The following is a 24,484-nucleotide window of genomic DNA, read 5'->3' as shown; positions in this document are numbered from 1 at the left end:
AACTGCCATTTCCTCTGCCTGAAATACTATTCTCAGCTTAGGTAATTCTGATTTATCTTTCAAGTCTTAGTGGTACTACGTACCACTTCCTTGGGGAGCAATGCCTTGGACCTCTAATCAAATTTGTGTCCTTTTATATTCGGATAGAATGTTTTCCTTTCAGCGACCCTATCAACTTGCAGCTACGTGTTTGTGCATGTGTTTAAGATGTGTCCTCACTAGGGGTGCCTGAATGGCTCAGTTGGTTAAGCATCTGACTTCGGTTCAGGTCATGATCTCACCATTCATGAGTTTGAGCCCCGCCTCAGGCTCTGTGCATCAGCTCAGACTAGAGCCTGCTTCAGATTCTATGTCTCCCTCTGTATCTCTGTCCCTTCCCTGCTTGTGCTCTCTCTCTTCTCAAAAACAAATATATATTTATATATATAATATAGATTTTTTATATTTATATATATATTTATTTACGTATATATAAATCTGTCCGCGCTAGGTAGTAAGCTCCACACAGTAGGTGCCTGTCTGTTTTTGCCTCCAATGTATGATCCATGCTTAGTGTTTGCCTAGCACATAGATTCTTAGCGATTTTAGTGAAAAGTTGAATTTGCCTTGTGAGTTGGCAATGTATCAGGCTTACAACATGTTTATTGTCCTCATGTTGAATCTGAGATAAGCATTTAATTTTGAAAGAGAGTAGAAGTGATTTGTTCCTGCTGCCCATAGATTAGCATATTGGGTAGCATGGAACCATGCATGAGAACTGGTGACTGGCCAGCCACATGCACGAATACATGAATGATTTCTACTTTGCTTAACAGACAGAAAAACAATGAATATAGAGTGGTATTAGGCAGTTTTCACTCTATCCAGAGCTAGGAAAGAAACTCTGGGTTTAAAAACAAAAACTTGCCTGTTTATTGCTTTACAGTTTATCCAAATTGTTATATACCATGAGTCCTTGCTTGGTGGTTTTTTGGCCAATAGAATTTCAGTATGCAGTGCACTAATATCAACTCCTGGATTGGCTTAACTACCTCTGATGTCACAATATCCCCGTGAGGAAGTCATAATTTGCTTGAAATCACATTGTACTAATAACAACTCTTGTTCTGTTTCATTACAAGAAAGATAATCTACCAAAAATAAAAATGCTGGAGGGAGGAACATACCTCTGATCAACACAGACTTTTTTCCATTTATGTGCTTTAATTATCTACTGCCAACAATTGAAGTTAGCTTCTTTGCTATTTTTTTTTTTTTTTTTTTACAACTGATGTTTTGTTTTTTGTTTGTCAGTTAAGAGGCAAATGGAGGAATGAGCCTACTTAGAATTACTCCTTCGACTCATAGTTCTGTTTCATCTCAACTATTGAGGCTTAGCATCTTTCTACTACTTAGCCTTTCTGGCTCAAAAGGAAAAGCCATTTGGACAGCCCACCTGAATATAACATTTCAGGTGGGAAATCGGATTATATCTGAATTAGGAGAGAGTGGAGTGTTCGGAAATCATTCTCCTTTGGAAAGGGTGTCTGGTGTGGCGGTACTTCCTGAAGGATGGAATCAGAATGCTTGTAATCCTATGACCAACTTCAGCAGACCTGAACAAGCAGACTCTTGGTTGGCCCTCATTGAACGGGGAGGCTGTACTTTTACACATAAAATCAACGTGGCAGCAGAGAAGGGAGCAAATGGGGTGATCATCTATAACTATCCAGGTACGGGTAACAAAGTATTTCCCATGTCTCACCAGGGAACGGAAAATATAGTTGCAGTAATGATAGGCAACTTGAAAGGCATGGAACTTTTGCATTTGATTCAGAAAGGAGTCTACGTGACGATCATCATTGAGGTGGGAAGAATGCACATGCCATGGCTGAGCCATTATGTCATGTCTCTCTTTACCTTCCTGGCTGCCACAGTTGCCTACCTTTTCTTGTACTGTGCTTGGAGACCTAGAGGGCCCAATTCTTCCACCAGGAGGCGAAGACAGATGAAAGCAGATGTGAAGAAAGCTATCGGTCAGCTTCAACTGCGAGTGCTCAAGGAGGGGGATAAGGAACTAGATCCAAACGAAGACAGTTGTGTTGTTTGCTTTGACATCTACAAACCCCAAGATGTAGTACGTATTTTAACTTGCAAACATTTTTTCCATAAGACGTGCATTGACCCCTGGCTTTTAGCACACAGGACGTGCCCCATGTGCAAGTGTGACATTCTGAAAACTTCAACCCAGACAATCTTCTGAAGATGTAACTGAGTCTTTCCAAAGGTTAAAATTAAATGAATTTTCATGTAGTACTTTATGTAGAGAGAAACTCCATCTTCTCTACCTAAGCACTGAAGAGGATGAAAGTTGCGTTTTTAAAATAAAACTCCATATCATGCCAGCTATTTGAACTTGTTTTTCTATTAAGTTGTTAGACTTTTTTGTCTTTATCCAAATAAGAACATCAGTATATGTTTAAAATTTTTTTTTCAACGTTTATTTATTTTGGGGACAGAGAGAGACAGAGCATGGATGGGGGAGGGGCAGAGAGAGAGGGAGACACAGAATCGGAAACAGGCTCCAGGCTCTGAGCCATCAGCCCAGAGCCTGACGTGGGGCTCGAGCTCACGGACCGCGAGATCGTGACCTGGCTGAAGTCGGACGCTTAACCGACTGCGCCACCCAGGCGCCCCAGAACATCAGTATATGTTTAAAAGCAAATTAGTTTTATCTTCAAATTAAAATGATTTTGGTGTTGAGGCTATAGAGAATTAGGCATGATATTTTAAAGTTTCTTTTTTAGATTCATTTTATTATTTCTATGGGTTTTTTAATTATGAAATTGTCAAATTGGTTTCCATACAACACCCAGTGCTCATCCCCAACAGGTGCCCTCCTCAATGCCTGTCACCCACTTTCCCCTCCCTCCCACCCCCCATCAACCCTCGGTTTATTCTCAGTTTTTAAGAGTCTCTTATGGTTTGGCTCCCTCCCTCTCTCTCTCTCTTTTTTTTTTTCCTTCCCCTCCCCCATGGTCTTGGTCTTCTGTTAAATTTCTCAGGATCCACATAAGAGTGAAAACCTATGGTATCTGTCTTTCTCTGTATGACTTATTTCACTTAGCATAACACTCTGTTTTTGATACCTAAAATCTCTATTAAACAAATTTCATTATAGGAACGCCTGGATGGCTCAGCCAATAGAGCATGCAGCTCTTAATCTCAGGGTTGTGAGTTCAGGCCCCAAGTTGGGCATAGAGCTTACTTAAAAAAATAAAATCATTATATAATTAGACCTTGATTTAATTCTCCATGGTTAATCAATAGGAACTCTGGTTTCCAAAGGCACTGGGTAGATCATGAGTTCTAAGTAATTGCTTTGGATGACAACACCTCTGGTTAGGTAACTAAAATATTTTAAATTATTATAGACCTCATTTAAGGAAAGCATCACAAAAAAATATCTCTTTTGTTTGTCAGAGCCTAGTTAGCCTAGCCTAGTGAATTAGCTCTGGTAGCAGATTTCTCTTCTAGAATTAACCTTAGTAAGTGCTTTTGTTTTCTTAAAATGGTGGTGAGTGTGTTTCTGCTTGGGCATTTTGACACAGTTCTAGAGTGGAGCTGAAATTTTGTTCGGCTGCCTTTAAAAATTGTGAGTAGATAAACACAAATACTTCTGTGTAACAATGGGGAGGCTGAAAGATTTGGGTTTTGTGTTTGACTAAAATCTCTCTGGATGAAATGCTACACCATTGGTATCAACTTAAATGGCACTTTATGGATGTACACACTATGTACTACACATTTTGAAGAGTGGGTTGTATGGAAATACAATCTGGTTAGTGGCCTTTGGAAAAGAAAATTCACTCTTGGGAGCTGAAGTTTACTCAGTAGTATTTGTTTTTATGCCGCTTGGGTTGGGCCTGTAGGACCCTGTTCTTCTTCCCTCCCTCAAGTTTTGTTGACTCACATTTCATAAGAACAACTAGCTCCCTTAGCCCTGGTGAGACCCAGCCAAAACTGTCTCTCAGCATCCTGTGTTGTAAGGACAGACATTTGTGTTCAAGGTAAAAATTCTTGCTTTCCTAGCCAGTGGATAAGAACCACTGAGAGATACCCTCATGAAAGTGTATGCCCCTACACCAGGGGCTGTCCATGTTTGTCAGTCCACAAGTCACTTTGGTATGAAGTCCTTTTGTACCAGTGATAGAAGTGGAGCAAAAATATAGGCAGAACTGATAGTGTATGTGGGGATGGGGAAGGGCAGTTTCTATCAGGGATGTTTGATTTTAGCAAATGTTTTGTTCAAAGCATCTGTGACCTTTAACACTGCTGTTGGTGTTAATCTAAATGAGGGACCTTGATGTTTTATTAAAATCAATAGTTGCCTTTTTGTTTAAAATGAATGATGTGAAGACTGCTAAACAGAATTGTTTCCCCTTATACTCTTCCTCTCTTCCCTCAAAATATTGTTAGATCAGTAACAGATGTCAGTGTCTGCAGAGAAAAGAGATTAAAGTTCTTTACTGCTGTCATCCCTATGGATAGGCAACGTAAGAATGAGACAAGCGAGGCTAAAGTAATCTAACAGGATACCCTCCTTTTAAAAATCAAAACCAAATCAAACCAATGAACCTGAGCAAGCAGTTGTTAAATAAACTTAGTACAGTGCTTTATGTGATAAAAAATCTATTGTGATCACGTGAGTGAAAAATGGTAGTAACGCTCATTGCTTTTACCACATAATTGTTCTTCATGCTAATTCCTAATTATTTTAAACTTGCCATTTTGTTGCATGTTTCCTCGATTTGTGAAGAAGAGTGATAATGCTGTGGCTTTCTTGCATATGCTTTCAGGTGTCTGTGTGTGTGTGTGGTATGAATGTTATATTTCTGATTTAATGTGATACCTGTTAATATGTTGCTCAGGGATTGACTTGATCTTACAACCTAGGTATCACCCATAACAGTATTTGAAACTCTCAAGTCAGTAAGTTGACAGCAGATTCAAAGCTCTTATCTAATTGGCTGTGTTATCTTTTATGTCATAATCACATCACCCAATTGTAAACAGTATCTGGAGTTACATTAGTGGGACTGGGATTTTTTTTTTTTTTTTCAATCTAAAGGGTTTCTCTTCCTCTCTCTAATAAAACATCTGAACCTCCTAAGACCTCTTTAAGAATTTCTTACAAAAACATGCCGGAAGACCGTGGAACTTGTTTTCACCCTGAAGATTTTTCTCATTTTATTATTTTCGACTGATTGCCCACAGATGTGGAAGCCACATCTTTTTGTTGGGTTGGTTCTTCAGTCGCTAGGTGGGGAGAGAGATGACTCCACTCAAGATTAGCACTTACAGAAACAAAACTGCCTCTTCCTGGCTTATGAAATTCAGTTTTCTTTGGCTTCTTAGTCACAGTTGTTGCAGAGCCAGTGCTGTCTGGACTGCTTACATGAACATCTCGTTTCATGTTGGGAATCGGATGTTGTCAGAGTTGGGGGAAACGGGAGTGTTTGGAAGAAGCTCCACTTTGAAGAGAGTGGCAGGAGTTATCGTGCCACCTGATGGAAAAACTCAAAATGCATGTAATCCCAGTACCAGTTTCAGCAGATTGAAGAACTCAGAGACCTGGCTTGCACTTGTTGAACGAGGTGGTTGTACCTTCACGCAGAAAATTAAGGTGGCCATTGAGAAGGGAGCCGGCGGAGTGATCATCTACAACTTTCCAGGAACTGGCAATCAGGTTTTTCCCATGTCTCATCAGGCATTTGAAGACATCGTTGTGGTGATGATTGGTAACCTCAAGGGCGTGGAGATTTTGCATTTAATTCAGAAGGGAGTTCACGTTACAGTCATAGTTGAGGTGGGGAGGAAACACATCATCTGGATGAATCATTATTTTGTCTCTTTTGTGATTGTCACAACTGCTACTTTAGCATATTTCATCTTTTATCGTATTCGGAGACTTTGGATAGCAAGGATTCAGAACCGGAGATGGCAGCGGTTAACAACTGATCTCAAGAAAGCCTTTGGCCAGCTGCAGCTTCGGGTTCTGAAAGAGGGGGATGAGGAAATCAGTCCAAATGGAGATAGCTGCGTAGTTTGCTTTGAACTCTATAAGCCTAATGATACAGTTCGTATTCTCACTTGTAAACACTTTTTCCACAAGAGTTGCATTGACCCCTGGATTCTGGCCCATGGGACGTGCCCCATGTGCAAACGTGACATTCTTAAAGCTTTGGGTATTCAGGTGGATGTTGAAGATGGGACAGAATCTTTGCAGGTTCTCATGTCAAGTGAATTGTCCGATGCCCTGTCCCCTGATGAAGAACAGACAGACAGTGAACTTCCTCCTGTGAGAGGATCTGACGAAGTGACCCCTTTGGAAGCGAGGGAGGTGCCGCTGCCCCCTCAGAATGACAGCCAGCCTACTTCAGTAGTTGAAGATGTTCATCCTTTACCTTGACAGCATGACCTTTGAGCAAGTGGATTAAACCTGTTTGTCAACTCAAGTCCTAATACTGACAAGCAGTTTGTCTGTTTGAAGTGTGGTTTTTGTGTCCTCTTGTTACTTTGGTAACTTTCTGCATTGTTTGTCAAGCAGAAAAAGGGCCTAGCGGGATTTTTTTGTTTACCTTTTTGCCTTTGCTAAATGTAACTTTTTGTCCATGTCTATTGAGTATATATGTCTATTTGTACACATGTATGTTAAAATGAAGAATGAACTTTCCCCCCTAAATGTTTGTACATATTCTGGGCTCCATTTTGATAAGAAAATTGTTCATATATTCGCATGTTCCTTATACAGATGCCGTCAATTGTTTGGGTACGATAAATTATGTGCTAGAAAGAGTAATATTTTTGATATATTTATAGTACAATATACTACTTTTGAAGTCAATGTGTGCTGTGGTTTTTCATTCTTAGCATGAAAATTTTGCTGGCCAGAATTTTATTACTCTCACCCTTGGCAAGAAGTTCTTTTCGAGCTGTTAGTACATTTTGATGGGCTCTGCATATGCATGGTGATAGTAATTTTAAAAGTAAAACACTAGCACTTTTCAGTGAACAGCAAATAATTCAGTGCCCAATATTGCTGAAAAGTATTACATGTTCATGATTTGTGGAAAGATTTAAATGGTCAAGAATTCCTATGGTGTTTATTAGGGTGTATTCATTTCCTATGTATTTCAGCTTACTAAGTATGTTTTGTCATTAAAGATTTAAAACGTGTTAGATTATTTTCAGGTAAGTATCACAATGTAGATGTTCTTACGACAGCGTTTGTGTTTATTTTGTTCACTGTATTTTCAGGACCTAGCAGAATGCTGGACACTCATAGTTTTGAGTGAAAGGATGAGTAATAAGTATTTTTTTTTCTGTAACATAAATATATATTAATATGAAAACCTGGGTAGTTTATCCCAATCATACAAAATAAGGGGAACTTAGTCCTGACAATTTTCATCCTAAATCACCTTGACAAAATAGAAAACTGATTCTCAGCTCAGAATCCATTATTTCAACTTAACATATATAGTTCTAACAAGGAGCTTTGAACTCTTCCTGGCCTGACAGTGGGTTTTTAGTTCTTGTGCAACACTAAGAGAGTGGGGTTTTTTGTTCTTGGCAACACTGGAGAGAGATCTATTAGGAACTTTCTTGAGTTCAGTGCTGACAACCCTGGAATTCAGAAGCCGGTGGAAGGGCAACAGTTGATTCTAACTGCAACACCAAGTCAGACTATTTAAAGGAGGGAGAAACAATCATTGAAGGCCAGGGAGAATCGGAACACAGCAAAATGTGTCCAAGATGACCAGGTAGAGGGGTGAAACTTGACTTGGTACACACATGCTTCTTTTTGAGAGTGAGTGTGCTATTGGGGGAGGGGTGGAGGGGCAGGGAGAATCTTAAGCAGGCTCCATTCCGGGCATGGAGCCAAATGAAGGACTTGATCTCAGGAGTCTGAGATCATGATCTGAGCCGAAATCAAGAGCTGGATGCTTAACCGACTGAGTCACCCAGGCACCTTTACACAGGCTCTTATACCTAACCGGGGAGAGATTTGATTCAGTTAATCAAAGGAACTGGTCTTTGAAAGAACTGCAGAGCACCGATACTGTGGAGGATTTCACAGAAACACTGTTTGGCAGATCTTTTTGCTTTTTTTTTTTTTTTTTCAACGTTTATTTATTTTTGGGACAGAGAGAGACAGAGCATGAACGGGGGAGGGCAGAGAGAGAGGGAGACACAGAATCGGAAACAGGCTCCAGGCTCCGAGCCATCAGCCCAGAGCCTGACGCAGGGCTCGAACTCACGGACCGCGAGATCGTGACCTGGCTGAAGTCGGACGCTTAACCGACTGCACCACCCAGGCGCCCCAGATGCTTTTACCTGGGAGAGTAAATTTGTTTGAGGTACCAAGGATCACTTTAAAGAGACAGGAGACTGAAAAAAAAAAGCCACTCCTACTAGAATCTGTTGCTAAATCCAGGATAAGTTGTCTTTCTCAGACTGGCCACTGTTGGCATCTCAGTCTCTAGGGCTAGCAGCTCATGGAGTGGCAAGGGTGACTTCCACTGGTTGCCCAAGAGAATCATTGGAACTATGGAAGTGAATGCATCTTGGCAGCCCCCGAACCTAGGTTCTAGAATCATTACAGCTGTGTGTCTTCCTGGCAAATTAAATATGGGTTACATGTTCCACGATAGACCTAGCATTTAAATTTGCTTTTCACACTAACTGCCATTGTGTTCTCTTTCAGTCCTTCCTGTGCCTCCTTGGTTTTTCCTTTTGGTTCATCACTGTCAACCGTAAACATGACTTATCATATGTACAAAATTAACATATTTACTTTCGTAATTCAGTGTCTCATTAATGATGGACATTTAACGCACTGTGGGCTTATTGTCTTGATCTGAGAATTTTCAGTGAAAGAAGTTTCATTTTAAACTTTCACTTTAAAAGGTGTTAGAACCTGTATTTGTGTTGGGGAAGGAAAGGTCAGTGAGCTTGGAAGCTGTCATTGCTGAGTTGTCTACCATGTAGTAGGCAGAGGACTGAGTGCTTTCTCTTTCTTATGTCCGAACAAAAGTTTTAATTTTTGTCTTTAGAATGTTGTAAACAGATCAGTTCAACCACTTTTGCTGAGTTTAATAACTAGAACCTGGAAATAAGGCTGCTGTGTCAAATTTAAGGTATTATTCGTTGTAGTAAATTTTTACCTATTTTGTGGGCTACCTCATTTTCTCTTAGCGAGGTAAGCGTATTTTGTCATAATGGCATGGGACCATGATAGGAACTGTCTTGCTCCTAATACCAGCGTCATGATACTTTTCCCTTGTGTTTCTTCGTACATACTTTTGCATTCCCTGGTAGTTGATTCCCCACACCCACCTCTAATAGGGGGGTTTGATGTTCCTTATAAAAATGCAACTTCTTTGCTTCATTACTGGGATATATTAGGTTTAATTATTTACTAAACCGAAAGTGGCCTTAACCACTTGGTTGAACTTGACCACTGATTGGGTGATGTAATAGGTGATTTTATCTATACATTTCCTTGTATGACAAGACACACTAAACTATAACCCTGTCTCTTGCTATAGAAATACTTTAATGTAGTTGCGCTGTAGAGAAATGTTGGCCAACCATACTATTTACAATAGTATGTGTACTTTAAAAGGCTTAGCTTGAGAGCTGGTGTTTCCGATGGTATTTAAGTTTTGTGTACAGTTAATGTTTTCTCCTACAGACTTTCAGGTTTTTGAAGTAGCACACAGGAATCAAGGAAAGGATCAGAATTTAGAGAAGCACTGATGTAAAAAAACAAAAGAAAAAAACATTCACTCCTGGCTACTGTGTGAAGAGTAATGGCGACTCCATGTTCTTCATCATTTCCTATGGGCACCAGTTTCTGTCTTTTAGAATTTATTTGGCTTTGTGTTTGGTGCATTTTTAAGTGTTTAGTGCTTACTGATGAAGAATACGGATTATGAGTTACTGCAGTTACCAAAAGAAATATCTTAAAAATACCTGTTTTTATAAACTGCAAGTACTTTTTTTTAGAAAAGGAGGGAATAATGCACTTGAGATTAGCTGCTCCCTGTGCACAGGTGTTAAAGCTCCTCATCACGGTCCCTCCACAGAAACCTGCCTTATTTGTAGATATTCTGCCTATAAGTCTTCACAGTTGTGCTGTCATCTTAGACCTCTGAGATAGAGTTCCTTGAGGACTTCAGCTGCTGACATGAACTTTCCTCATTGTTGACAACCAGCGTAATCCTGATTTCAAAACTTCTCTACACCTGTAGTGTTCATCTCCCAATTCTACAACACACCATTGTCGCCGCCATCAACTTCTGTCATTTTTGAAAATGACTCAACTAAGAGCATCTTTTTTCAGAATTACCTCTTTGAATTCACTTGACTTTTCCTTTCCACCCCTTGCTTGCTTTGTTCTCATTCTGTGGTTTCCTGTACCCATTCTTTTTCAGCCCATCTCTTTTCCAGCTGCAGCCTAGAACCAACCAGCAGCCATTTGTTTTGTTCTACCACATGCCACTGAATTCCTTGCCTTCTAAACTTTTTTCCAGGACCATTGGTTGTCTGAGTCATCTCTACTGATTTTTACCAGATACTTAGTTCTGTTTAAAAATTCTTTATTCTCAGGGCGCCTGGGTGGCTCATTTGGTTGAGCGTCCGACTTCAACTTAGGTCATGATCTCACAGTTTGTGGGTTTGAGCCCTGCATCAGGCTCTGTGCTGACAGCTCAGAGCCTGGAGCCTGTTTCAGATTCTGTGTCTCCCTCTCTCTCTGCCCCTCCCCGCTCACACGCTGTCTCCCTCTGTCTCAAAAATAAACAGAAAAAATTTAAAAATTCTTTATTCTCAGGGTGCCTAGGTGGCTCAGTTGGTTAAGCATCCTACTTCGGCTCACATCATGATCTGAGTTTGTGAGTTCGAACCCTGCATCGGGCTCTGTGCTGACCACTCAGAGCCTGGGCCCTGCTTCAGATTCTGTGTCTCCCTCCCCTGTTGGCTCGTGCATGTGCACGCTTGCTCACTCTGTCTCAAAAATAAATATAAAAAAATTTTTAAATTCTTTATTTTCTTAAGTCCCTCTTTTGTTTCTCATGGAGCAGTGCTTCTTGACCTTGGCTACACATCAGAATCCTGTTGAAGGCTCTTAAAATTCTCCATGTCCAGACTGCACCCAGCACCTGTGCTTTGGACTCTGGCTTCAGAATTTGTTTTAGTTACCAAGTTGATTGCAATAAACAGACAAGATTGAGAACCACTACCATAGGGCTTTTTCAGAGAGCCTTTATGTTAATCAAGTTCCTTGTTTCACCTCTGCTTACTTCTTATTGACTTGTTTTCACTTTACTCAAAATATTGAGGTGGAAATCTAGCAAGTCATGAAGGGTGATATTTCATGAAGAGCAATTGATAAAGGCTTCTGGGAATATGAAGGAATGGATTTCAGCTAGAGAAGCAAGAACACTTAGCTCCATTTCAAATGTTACTTCCTTCTCTATCATTTGGGAAGAAGCACATTTTAATGGAGGGAAGGATGTGAGCAGCAGTGTGGTTCCCCCCACCAAAGAAATATATTGTTGGTAATTCAGGCAGTAAAATAATCATGTAAGAATTTAAGAATGCTGATATATCATGGATTATTATTATTTTTTAAGAGAGTGAGTGCACGAGAGGGGTAGAGAGAATCCCAAGCAGGCTCCGCACTCAGCCATGAGCCCTACTCAGGGCTCCATCCCACAACCCCGTGATCATGACCTGAGCTGAAATCAAGAGTCAGACGCTTAACCAGCTGGGCCACCTAGGGTCCTCAGATCATGGATTGTTAATCTGTTTTTTTCTTTTTCAAGTATTTAAATTCCAGATAACATGGTATAATATTTCAGGTATAAAATTTAGTGATTTATCACTTAAAATACCCAGTACTCATCACAAGTACCTTCCTTAATCCCCATCATCCATTTAACCCATCCCATACTCCAAACCTCTAGCAACCCTCAGTTCTCTATAGTTAAGAGTCTGTTTTAACAACAGTGTTTTCTAAAGAAGTTAGTATCATGTAGAATTTTGATTAAGGAACTTGAAGACCAGGAATTCTGGAGGCTGTTGTAAGAAACCAGGAGTGATAAAAAGAAAGTGTAAACAAAAGCAGTAATGGGTGAAATTGAGTAAGATAATTCACCTTCAAGATAACATGTGCTTTGATTTCATTTGCTGATTTGTATTTTTGATCTGATTTTTTAATGACCAAGTTGGTACTGATTTCAGAACTTGCCTTTATACCCATAACTTTCATCTTCAGTTTAGCAACACTGTGAATAAAGAATAGAAGGGTTAGGGTCAGCAGGAGTAGAGGAAGGGTCAGGGTCAAGGATGACTCCTAGATTTCCGTCTGGGGCACTAGGTGATAATGGTGCTATTCATTGGAGTAGAAAATAGGCGAATCAAGCTTTTGGGGTAGAAGAAGAGTTCACATTTTGAATGTGCTGGATTTGAGGAGCCCACATAACTTACAATAATGTTCGCTACACAGTTGAAAATAATAGGTCTGTAGGAATTAAATGAGAACGTAGCAAAAGAAAGGATCTGTACAAAGTCAATTGTGGTGATTTACTAACAAAACAATCCACCATTGACTTGTATATTAGTGGTAATTTACTAATGTAAAATTTAATACTGCTGTTTTGGATTCCTTGATTTTATGGTATTCCCATGCAAGTGCTATATGGCTTTTTCTCTCAAAAAGTGGTGGTTAGGATGGTAGTGTGGTGATAATAACCGTTTCGGCATGACAGGATGTTGTTCCATGTGTTTATCAGGCAGACACTCATTTAACCCTAACAATAACTGAGGTATGCTCATTCTTTAGATAAAACTTAGACCCACAGAGGCTAAGCAGTTTGCCTAAAGTTAAACAGCTGTTATGTGGCAGCATCTGTGTTTGACTTTGGTCTGGTTCCACAGCTCTTGGCCTTTACCACAGCACTACAGTTAGCTTGAAAAACCAGTTTTTAAGAGGAGTCTTGTTTTGAGGACTTCAAGAATTGGGCCTTAGAAGAAAATTCCCAGCTAAAAGATACTGGGAGTGCTGGTGAGAGGGTGGTGCAAGTGATAACTGGAGAAATCTCCAGACAATTTAGGGATACAGGAGCATGGGTGGCTGAGGGTTGTGGGAAAAATGTATCTAATTGAGAAGGGAAAGTTGAGCTCAAGGGGAATGTCTGCTTACATTTAGAAAGTATGGATTCTGGAGTTGATCTCATACAAAAAATCAATTAGTTGGGGGGTTTTATATAGTCTTTTATTCCTTTGAAGTTGGAAAGGGTTAAAAATAATTTTTACAATTGCCCTAATAATTGATAACACTCCATTTTGCATGTTCAGGGATAAGCACAGTTGCCTATTGAAAAGAATACCATGCTTTTTTTATACATCAGGTGACCTGTATTCATATCCTTTCCCCCAAGGCAGAGCATCTCAGAACAGTAGTCCTCAGGCCAGTACCGTTAGCATCACTTGAGCCTGTTGGAAGTGCAGGTTCTCAGCCCCCACTAGACCTTTATGGAGCAGAAAAGTTGGGGAGGAGGGGAGGGAGGCCAATACCTGTTTCAACGAGTCTTCCAGCTGATTATGATGGACATTCAAGTTTAGGGATCTCTACTGTCTCAGGAAGTTTATTTTCAGAAGAGGATGCATCACATAGTTGGCATCAGATAGAAATAGTATACATGAAAATAATGGTGAATCTTAAAGCAGTACACAAATCATAGTTGCTGTTGTTGTATTAAGAGACCTAGTAGGCATTTTTCACAGGTCCAACTTACCAGATTTATGTAGGACTTGTGCATATAAATGCTTACTCCTTTCCTCTCCTAGTTCTCGTTTCTCTTCCACCACTATCACACTGCCAAGGGATTTGTGAAAAAACAGATTATGGACAATTTAGGAATTCCAAAGTAGAAGGTTAGGGGAAAAAAAAAACACAGAAAGAGCTTAGAGCAGTCGATGCACTGGTAAGGATTGTTTCTAATACCACCTATTTAGTAGGTCTGAAAATAACCTACTAAAACGGGACCATCGATGAAATGCAGAAGGGAATTAGGTAAATTCCTGGGTTTGGGTTCAGAAAACCAGCCTCACAAATACTGGAGGGAGACTCCGTTTAGGGTCCATGAATATATAGCTGAAAATACATCTGTGCAGCTACCTGAAAATGCTTGGCGTCTTCTGTGTGAATAGCACCACTGCTTCTGTAGCAGCAGTTACTCCTTTTTGTGTTAATGGTGAGCATCTTACCCATATGGCAGATTCATTGATAATTTCATTCAACAAATATTGATTGCCTTGGAAGTCTAGGAATAAACCATATAAAACCCATTGCCCTGATGGAACTTGCTTTCTAGCATGTAATAGCAGGATAAATGTAATATGTTAAATAGTTTTAATTGCTGTGGAGAACAGACAGAAAACAGGATGGGAACTGTCAGAAGCAGAGTTGCAGTTTTAAATGGAGTAGGCTTTGAGGCGCCTGGGTGGCTCAGTCCATTGAGCGTCCAATTCTTGATACTGGCTCAGGTCATGATCCCAGGATCATGGGATTGAGCCCCACGTCGGAGTGTGTGCTGAGTGTGGAGTCTGCTTAAGATGGTCTCTCTCACCCTCTGCCACTCTCCCCTGTTCACACTTGTGCTCTCTCAAAACTAAAAAAATAATAGTAATAAAAAATAAAACTGGAGGAGACTTCACAAAGAAGATCAAAAACTGAACCAAAGACCCGGAGGGAATGTGTGCCATGCACTAAAACACATGCACGGAAAGGGCAGCACGTGCAGAGGAGAGCCACCAGGTTAGTAAGGGGGCCTGTCATCTGAAGAATGTTTAACCTCACAGCTTGAAGACCGGGTTAACTGCCATTAAAAAGCTTGAGGAATGGCCTTTGGAAGAATGGAGGTTGTCTTTGCGATAACATGAGGTAAAAGTCTGTGAGAGAATGACAGCTGTAAGGAAAGTGTTGCCACCGGGAAACAACCTTCCTGTCCTTGGTCCTGTCCTAGACAGATTATGGCAGCGGAGAGTTTCTCTTCCCTAAAGGAATTGGTGGTTGTTTAGATATCATTTTAATGGTGGTGGTGAGGGAATCCGTGTTTTGAAAGAACTCTGGGATTTGTACCCTTGAAGTCCCTTACTATCCTGAAAGCCAAATTCTGGGATTAAAAACCAACAATGTTATTTCATGCATAGTAGCCATCTTGTGGAAAAACAAATAACTGCAAGGTATAAACCACAAAAATTCAAGTATTTACTGAGCACAATTGTATGCCAGAGAGATGGTAGTTCAACAAGTTTTGGGTTCATTTTCTTTACCATAGCAGAATGTTTGCTTTGAAGATTGACTTCCTTTCCAGAAATATTTTTCATTTTCATTTTGAAACTTCATTTCTCTGCTGTAGGCTCCTGGCTTATCAAGAGTAAATAACTTGGTATCCTTAAGATTCATGTTTTAGAAACCTAGAATATGAAAGGGTAGTAGCTCATTCTCTGGTATCCTGATAGTATTGTAGAAAAAAAAAAAGGTTTTGGTTTTTAGAAATAGTCTTTCTCAATTTCGGTGTCAACATTAGTATATCATCTGTTTTCTCAAAAGTTTCTGAGATATTGTATCTGCAGCAAAGGAACGAGTATTTGTTTTCCAATCCATCATGGATTATTTTGTAAAATAAAACCCATGTGTTTTATTTCCTCTGAAAATGTATAACAGAAGTAATTTGGATTGATGAAGGGATGGATGGATATGTGAAAGAAACACTAGAGTAAAATGTCATTTGTAGAATCTAGGCTGGGAGGTATATGTCAGAACAAAGGCAGTTGTTAGGAGTTTTAGCTTCTGATCTCTTCACATTTGATAAAGGAATGAAGATTCGTTAAATGAGTGATTTTTCAGACCACCAAAAGCTTTTTTTTTTTTTTTCAATTTTTACGTTTGGACACTTCCATAGCAAAATGTTGATTAAAACTCTGCTTTTGGATGTCATGGCATTGTTACATCACTGCAAGTTTCTAAAACGTCTCTGTATACTCTGTCCTTGATGGACAGATGATGATAATTTGAGAGTTGGCATTGGTCCATGGATCACACTTCCCATAACACTGATGAAACTGACACATTACTATATTCTATAATAAAAGAAAGCGTATTGAAGAAGGCCGTTACCCCTATTCCACCAGCGAGGAAACTGACCCAGAACATTGCATGTTCTCAGCTTGTGTCACACCTGGAACACCCAGGGCTGATTCCCTTTTTGTTACATTATTTTCCAGCCGACAAAAGGAGAGTGACACAGAAATGGAGGATGAGGTGAACAGAATTAGAGAATTGATGCTGGACTATTGTAGAAGAAGAAGACTGAGCACGTTCTTTGTTCCATACAATAAAGGATTTATTGAACGTTAGATACTATGAGACTCCAAAAGTAATCCACTGTTCAGTATTTTTTTTTTTTCTGTATCATAATCATGGGGGGGGATATCTTTGTAAAACAGAACAAAGTAGCTCAACCCAGAAACTTAACAGTTTCTATGGTACCATGAAACATTGAAACGAGCGAGGAGATGGGTGCAGAGAGAGTGGCATCTTCTTTCACTCTATGTGTTTGTATAGAAAAATACTGTAGAAATTCACGTTTTCTATGTCATGGCTTGCTTTTCCACTGCGAACATGAGTTTTTTTTTCTTTGAACCCTAAACCATCCCAGTCTGGAGATTGGAATCCCAGCTAGTACCCAGTGATTTTGGTTCCGTGTGTATGGAACTTAAAGTGAGTGGGTTGGTGACTTTTTTCAGCTTCAGCCTCTCTCGTTACAGGGTTAAGGAAAGTTTGCCATTGGTTTAAGGAAGTTTAAAGGACATTCTTAAGCTGAAAAATACTTGTAAAGAAAACTGAAGGATCTGTTATTGGTTGATATTACAAGAAAAACTTTATAAAAACTTTGTAATGTTGACAATAGAAATAGCATGTATATGTTTTTCCAAAAAGCTTCGTATTTTTCCAATCACCTTTATGTTCATCTGGATATAAGTTCCCCTCAATCAAACTATAGGACAATGCAAGAAGACTTTAGTAGTTTAGGGGGTTCAGATTTGCTCTAAGGGCTTAGGTGAGTTATAACAAAAGGGTCATTTGAGAATACCTGCTTTCTAGTTTAAGGATAGAGGTTTAAAGGTATCACCCAATTTTTCAAATAAGAGATGGTTTGCTATCATTGTTAAGCTATATTTTCACATTTGATAAGGGAATGGGATTGGTTAAATTAGTGGTTTCCAAACTGTTGGAATTCAAACAAAAGAAAACCCCCCGAGGTCAACTACAGCTTTTTTATTATTTTTGTCAAGAAGGATCATTAACCACAACAAAAAATTGATTCACAATTTACTGTTAATAACATTGTATTACAAGTAAGTGACTTGTTGTACCTATGATTTCTATCAAAATATTGGAGTGAATGTAGCTTTACTAAAATTACTTTGCAATCTACATTTCTTTACATTGAATTAGGGAAAACTACATTCCAGGGTGGTCATAAAACCATCTTTTGGATTCAGTAACTTTCCCAAATTCCTTGCTACTATGAGGACTCATGATTTCCTTTAAAATTTGAGTGTTGAATGATACCAGATCCTACAGAGGCTTTAAAGGTACAGCTCTAATGAAGTTCATAGTCTAAGCAGGGGAAAGATACAGGGATTGCTGTACAGAATTTGCTGCAGCATGAGAACAGGTTAGGTTCCGTTCCTTAAGAGAGGATGGGGAAGCCCTAAGAAGGCTCACAATGAAGAGGCGGTATCAAGGCTGTGGGAAGCTTCACAAAGGAGGTGGACAGTAACAGGAGAAAATTCCGTACCTCCCAATTCTCTTCATCCACCCAATTCTGTAGCTCAGTTTCATAAACCATAAGTTGATCCCCAAATTTTATTATAGGGTGGGGGATGAGGAGGGAGCTCAAGTGAGACCCTCAGAGCTTCAACTTTCACCCTTCGGCAGTCTGGGTGTGTGACCTGGGGCATGTTTCTTTACCCCTCTGCTTTATTTTTTTTTCTTTTTCTTTTTTACACCTTTAAAGTAGAGGCTAGCATGTACTTTGTATTGTGAAGGTTAGTATATCTAAAACCCTAGAATGTGTTCTAGCTATTTTCAAAATGCTTTTTTAATCATGTGACTCCCAGACTTAAATGTTTGGAAGGCGTTCTGTGTTCTCTTGGGATAAAGGCCAGGTACCTTCCAGGGCTTAGGAAGCCTGTCCCTCCTCTCTAGCCTCTTCTCATTCACTAGATGCCCTGTCCCTTCACTGATTCTAAGGAGCCTTTTCAAACCCACTTAGATCAGTTGTGTTCCCCTGTCTACTATCCCTTGGTCTCCCCTCTTTCCAAACAAATTCCTCTCCATTTTCATATCTCCAATCACCACCTCAGGGAATCTTCTGTGACCTCAAATAGGTTCAGAACCTTGTTATAAACTCTCATCGCTCCAGAAATTCCCAGTATTTTCACCTAGCTGCCATCATTTTGTTTGGTTTTCTCTAGTGTAAGCTCTGTGAAGGCAGCAGACTCTTGGCTTTTTCTCAGTAGTACATTCCCAACATTGAGCACATTGCCCAGTAGATAGTATGTTTTGATAAAATATTTATGGGAGAAATGGGTGAGGTATGGGGGAGGGAACTTGTAGAGGACTGTTCTAAACAAGCGTTCCCTTTATTAGAAAAGAAAATACATTCTTCCGACAGGTAGAAGAGAAGACTGTAAAGGAAGCTTGTGGGATACCCAGATGGATGAAGAGACTGGCACAGTACAGCCAGTAGGGAACCTATTGACTGGCTCTGGGCATGTGAAGTGACCTGATAGATGCTGGCGTTGATACTGGAAAACTAGAAGTTGATGTATAGTGGGACGAAATTCATCACTGTTAAGCTACATGAATTGATAACACCTGAAAAATAGGTTTTAAAACCAGTCACCGTTTCTCTGTGCACAGCCTCCATTATGGGAATTAGAAGTAGTTTCCATTAAGGAGAAAAGGGCATCTCTTATAAGTGGGGCTCTTGTACTTTCTCCATGTTTTTCCTGGCTGGACACCTGCTGGCAGCTTTCCCAGGAACCATCTCATAGATAGCCACAATGATTTGGCACGCACATAATGTTTTTCTTGTCATTATACAATCCTTCTGAATCAGAGAAGCGATGCATGGATCAGATCAAAAGCAATGGCTGAACAATAAGTGCTTCTGTGGAAACGTGTATTTGAAGTTTTATTTGGACAGCTGAGCAGACTTACCTTTTGCAGATAGAGCTTACTATTGTAGTCATCACATTTCAATTGTTATTCTCCATGACATGAAGGTATTCAGTGACTTCTTTGGTATATAAACTGAGCAGCTGAATGGAAAGGGTGGCCGTTGGTGGTGCTCAGCGGGCCCCCATACGTGGTATAACTTGTTAAAATGTGGAGAAGACGTGACTACGCGGTATGTTCTGGTTTGATATGAGGTACCTGACTTCCACACTGAGTTGTTAGGGTGTGTTCAGTGGCATTTTCACATAAAGGTCACTGATTGGTAATTCCCATAGTGTTGACCAGCACCCATCAGAATATATATGCCTATCAGGGGTGAACCCTTGATAGGAGTGGGGAAGTGAGAAGAGTAAGTAAAGGAATGTTGCTTTTGGATTCCATTGGTCTCTTCTCTCAATATGTGGCCTTAGGCCAGTCACTTAACTTCACAGTCTAGAACGCTTAATCTGTAAAAGAGAAAGATAATAAAGGCCCAGGGAGGGTGATTGTGGGGACAAAAGAAGATAATATGTAAAGAGCTCTAGGGAGACAGAATATCTGCTCATCAGTGGGTTTGCTGATATACCAAGTTCCCATCACTGCTTTAGCACCAATAATGACACACTATTCAATGTACCCCAGGCATAATTTTATGGAGGATCCTGGGGCTCTGACCAGAAAGCTGGCGTGTGTGCACCCAAGGCTTGGAGGCCAGTTCCTAGAACCAGCCTCTTCATGTGGCCACCCTTTACCTGCCTTTAACTTGACAATTGTTACTGTGAAAGGTTAGAAGATTAAGATAGTTTATATCTAATGGGACTAAATCCATCATTGTTCCATAATTTATAACATCTGAAAAATCTTTAAAAACTGTCTGTGATTACAGTAGATTGTCATTCAGACTTTTTAATTTTTTTTTTTTTTTGAGATAGCGCGTGCGCACAAGCACCTGTGTGAGCAGGGGTGGGGCAGAGAGAAAGGGAGACACAGAATTTGAAGTGGGCTCCAGGCTCGGAGAGCTGTCAGCACAGGGCTCAAACTCGTGAACTGTGAGATCATGACCTGAGCCAAAGTCAGATACTTAACTGACTGAGCCACCCATGTGCCCCTAAAGTTTATTTTGAGAGAATGCATGTGCACGCCAACAGGGCAGGGGGTGGAGAGTGAGAATCCCAGGCAGGCTCTACGGTCAGCCTGGAGCCCAACACAGGGCTCAAACTCATGAACTGTGAGATCATGACCTGAGCCAGAGTCAAGAGTCAGATGCCCAGCTGACTGAGCCACCCAGGTGCCCCTAGACATTGTTTTTAAACAGTGTTTTTAAAGTTTTTTTTTTAATGTTTGTTTATTTTTGAGAGAGAGACAGAATGCAAGTGAGTTGGGGCAAAGAGAGAGAGAGAGGGAGGCACAGAATCCGAAGCAAGCTCCAGGCTCCAAGCTGTCAGCACAGAGCCCGACACGGGGCTCGAACTCACAAGCTGTGCGATCATGACCTGAGCTGAAGTCGGATGCTTAACAGTTGCCCCTAAACAGTGTTTTAAACATTTTAAACAGAGATGTTTTTCTGTCCCATTCATGTGGACAAGCTCCATATTTTAAGTTAAGCATATAATTGAAAATTACTAAACCTTAGTGGTTATTTAAGTTATGCAAGTGCATGGATGGGGAAATAATCATCCAAACCATCCTCATTTATTCATTTCATGGATATTTTCTAAGTGCATGCTCTGTACTTTTCCTGGTGGTAGGTGCTACAGATACAGTACTGAACGACACCATCTTTGGCTTTGGAACTTACTATTTACTGAGTTAAAGAATAAGATGACAATATAACCTTCACTGAATTATCACAGTGACAAAGCGCTAAGTACTGTAAAGGAAAAAGGTGCTAGGATTACATGCAAACACCGCCAGATCGGGCTGATTCAAGGCGATTGGGGAAGGAATCAGTAAAGAAGGGTTAATTGTGCCAATATCCTGTTGTCTTGATGATTACATCTTTGTAGTAGAGGCTAAAGTCTGGGATTGTGGTGCCTCCCACTTTGGTCGTCGTCTTCAATATTACTTTGGCTATTCGGGGTCTTTCATGGACAGGAAACCCATCAAGACCCTAGAGGAGAAAGGAAAAAACCTCTCTGACCTCAGCCACAGCAACTTCTTACTTGACACATCTCCAAAGCCAAGGGAATTAAAAGCAAAAGTGAACTATTGGGACATCACAAAGATAAAAAGCTTCTGCACTGCAAAGGAAACAATCAACAAAACTAAAAGGCAACCAATGGAATGGGAAAAGATATTTGCAAATGACATATCAAAGGGCTACTATCCAAAATCTATAAAGAGCTCACCAAACTCCACACCCAAAAAACAAATAATCAAGTGAAGGAATGGGCAGAAAACATGAATAGACACTTATCTAAAGAAGACATCCAGATGGCCAACAGGCACGTGAAAAGATGCTCAACGTCGCTCCTCATCAGGGAAATACAACTCAAAACCACACTCAGATACCACCTCACGCCAGTGAGAGTGGCTAAAATGAACAAATCAGGAGACTATAGATGCTGGCGAGGATGTGGAGAAACGGGAACCCTCTTGCACTGTTGGTGGGAATGCAAACTGGTGCAGCCACTCTGGAAAACAGTGTGGAGGTTCCTCAAAAAATTAAAAATAGACCTACCCTATGACCTAGCAGTAGCACTGCTAGGAATTTACCCAAGGGATCGAGGAGTGCTGATGCATTAGGGCACTTGTACCCCAATGTTTATAGCAGCACTTTCAACAATAGCCAAATTATGGAAAGAGCCTAACTATCCATCAACTGATGAATGGATAAAGAAATTGTGGTTTATACACACAATGGAATACTACGTGGCAATGAGAAAGAATGAAATCTTGCCATTTTCAGCAACATGGATGGAACTGGAGAGTGTTATGCTAAGTGAAACAAGTCATACAGAGAAGGACAGGTACCATATGTTGTCACTCTTATGTGGATGCTGAGAAACTGAACAGAAGACCATGGGGGAGGGGAAGGGGGAAAAAAGAGAGGGAGGGAGCCAAACCATAAGAGACTCTTAAAATCTGAGAATAAACTGAGGGTTGATGGGGAATGGGAGGGTGGGAAGGGTGGGTGATGGGCATTGAGGAGGGCATCTGTTGGGATGAGAACTGGGTGTTGTATGGAAACCAATTTGACAATAAATTTCATATTAAAAAAAGGGTTAATGGAGTGGGGATCTGAAGCATTACTAAGAGATAATTAGATGATGGTCAGATGGACAGTGTGAAGTTTTGGAGAGACCAGTGGGACTGGAGCATGGAGACTGAGCGAGCGAGCTAGAGAGAGACAGAGAATATGCCTTGTAATGAAGCCAGAGTGGTAGTTTGGAGCCAGTGAAGAATTTGTAAGCTGGAGGAGGATTGAAATAACAGAGTAAAAAAAAAAAAATACTAGTTTGATGCCAGTGAAGGGAATAAGTTGGGAAAATGAGAATCATTTGGGTGGCTTTCAGGAAAACTGAGGTAGGAAAGCCAGTTCCAGGCACTCTGGGTTGCCTGGGTGGCTCAGGGAAGCGTCTGACTCTTGATTTCAGGTCAGGCCATGATCTCACGGTTGTGAGATGGAGCCTTGTGTTGGACTTTAGACTGAATGTGGGGTCTGCTTGGGATTCTCCTCCTCCTGCTCCTCCCCCACTTGTGCTCACTTGTGTGCTTTCAAAAAAAACAAAAAGAACTTGCTTTTAGCTAGTTGAGACAGAGTGAGGTGCATAAACAACTTTTGTGGGCACAGGAAGAAGAAAAGAAGGATTTGAGAGGAATTTAGGGGGTGGGATCAGCAGGGTTTAGTGACAAGTTGTAGGGAAATAAACATGGAAGAGATGGAGGTTTTGAGAATGGTTTCCAGGTCTCAAGGCAGGAAGGTAGGTATCTGATGTTCACTGAAGCAGATAGAGCAAACAATAGGGAAAGTTATGCATTCTGTTTGAGACTTGTCCCACTGGCACCCTAGACTTCATGTGTAAGGAGAGCTTTTGGTTGGTATTAGCTATGTCTGAAGCTTGAGTGATATTTAAAGAGTTTGGTGGATCCCGTTTTGTGATGGTGTCAGAATTGGGAGCATGTGCAAAGTGGACTACCCCAGACCTAACTGATACTGGTCAGCATGGGATCCCAAAGGAGGACACAGAAGGGAAAAGCAGCCATGGTATCATGGTAGGTCTTCCTTTCCATATGCCTGGGATCAGGGGAGGGCTGTCCCTTCCCCCTGCTTTCAGATCACGGCTTTTCCTTCCTCATGCAAAATCTCTCTTGCCTTCTGGAATGCATTCCTTTCCACTATACCACAAATCTTTCAGCTTTTTAGTGTTTATCCATTTCATGGCTCCTCTCACACAGACATCCATATCTCAGGAAATCTGTGAGCTGGATACCTATGTAATCCTCTTCTTTAGCTTTAGAGTGTTCAATGTCCGTAGATAGTACTTTTTTCAACAAATCTTTATTGAGCTCCTATTATAGGACAGGCTCTGTATCAGGCCCTGGATTCACCAGCAAACAAAACCAAGTGTCTATGTACTAAGAAGAAAACTAGAGCAAGATATGAGGGTGAGAATGACAAATTAAAAGGGGGCCGAGGGGGCACTTCTTCTCAGAAAGTGATATAACGGAGACCCAAATGAAGTTAATATAGTAACCCATGTGGGTATATTTGCTGTCTAACAAATCATCTTAAAATTTAGCAGCTTAAAGTGATAAATGTGTACATATCATTTCACAATACCCCAGTGTAAGGAATCAGGGTGTAGCTTAGCTGATGTTTCTGTCTGGGGTCTCTCGTGAAGTTGCAATCCAGCTGTCGGCTGAGACAGCCATTATCTCATGGCTCAATTGGGACTAAAGAATTTGCTGTCCAGAACACTTGTGTGGTTCTTGGTGATCTAGTTCACTGAGGGCCTCCTTTCTTTGCCTCCTAGCAGCTTGCTTCCCCAGCGCAAATGTTGGGAGAGAGGGACAGTATGCCATGGTCTTCTGTCAACAGATCTCAGAAGTGACAGACCATCATTATTTTCTGTCATCCATACCTTAAACTGCCTCTTTACTGACTTGTTTGTCTCCCTCATTGCCTAACTGCAATTT

The 24,484-nt window shown here is 40.6% G+C and overlaps 3 protein-coding genes across 20 annotated transcripts in view; all 3 read left to right on the top strand.

Annotated features, from left to right (window-relative positions):
* Window positions 1-24,484, top strand: part of CADPS2 (calcium dependent secretion activator 2) — a 540,447-nt gene that overhangs the window by 164,150 nt on the left and 351,813 nt on the right. The window lies entirely within an intron of this gene.
* Window positions 1,297-2,242, top strand: RNF148 (ring finger protein 148). The gene has a single exon (XM_030308337.1). The coding sequence runs from the start codon at window positions 1,313-1,315 to the stop codon at window positions 2,240-2,242; it is 930 nt and encodes a 309-aa protein (XP_030164197.1). The 5' UTR covers window positions 1,297-1,312.
* RNF133 (ring finger protein 133) lies at window positions 5,315-6,451 on the top strand. The gene has a single exon (XM_030308336.1). The coding sequence runs from the start codon at window positions 5,315-5,317 to the stop codon at window positions 6,449-6,451; it is 1,137 nt and encodes a 378-aa protein (XP_030164196.1).

Source organism: Lynx canadensis, chromosome A2 (assembly GCF_007474595.2).
Source record: "Lynx canadensis isolate LIC74 chromosome A2, mLynCan4.pri.v2, whole genome shotgun sequence".
NCBI classification, from domain to species: Eukaryota; Metazoa; Chordata; class Mammalia; order Carnivora; family Felidae; genus Lynx; species Lynx canadensis.
Note: the sequence above shows the minus strand (reverse complement) of the source record. Positions and strands in the feature narration are given on the sequence as shown.

Coding starts and splice junctions, on each gene's coding strand:
- RNF133 (XM_030308336.1), top strand. CDS start 5,315: ATGACTCCACTCAAGATTAGCACTTACAGAAACAAAACTGCCTCTTCC.
- RNF148 (XM_030308337.1), top strand. CDS start 1,313: ATGAGCCTACTTAGAATTACTCCTTCGACTCATAGTTCTGTTTCATCT.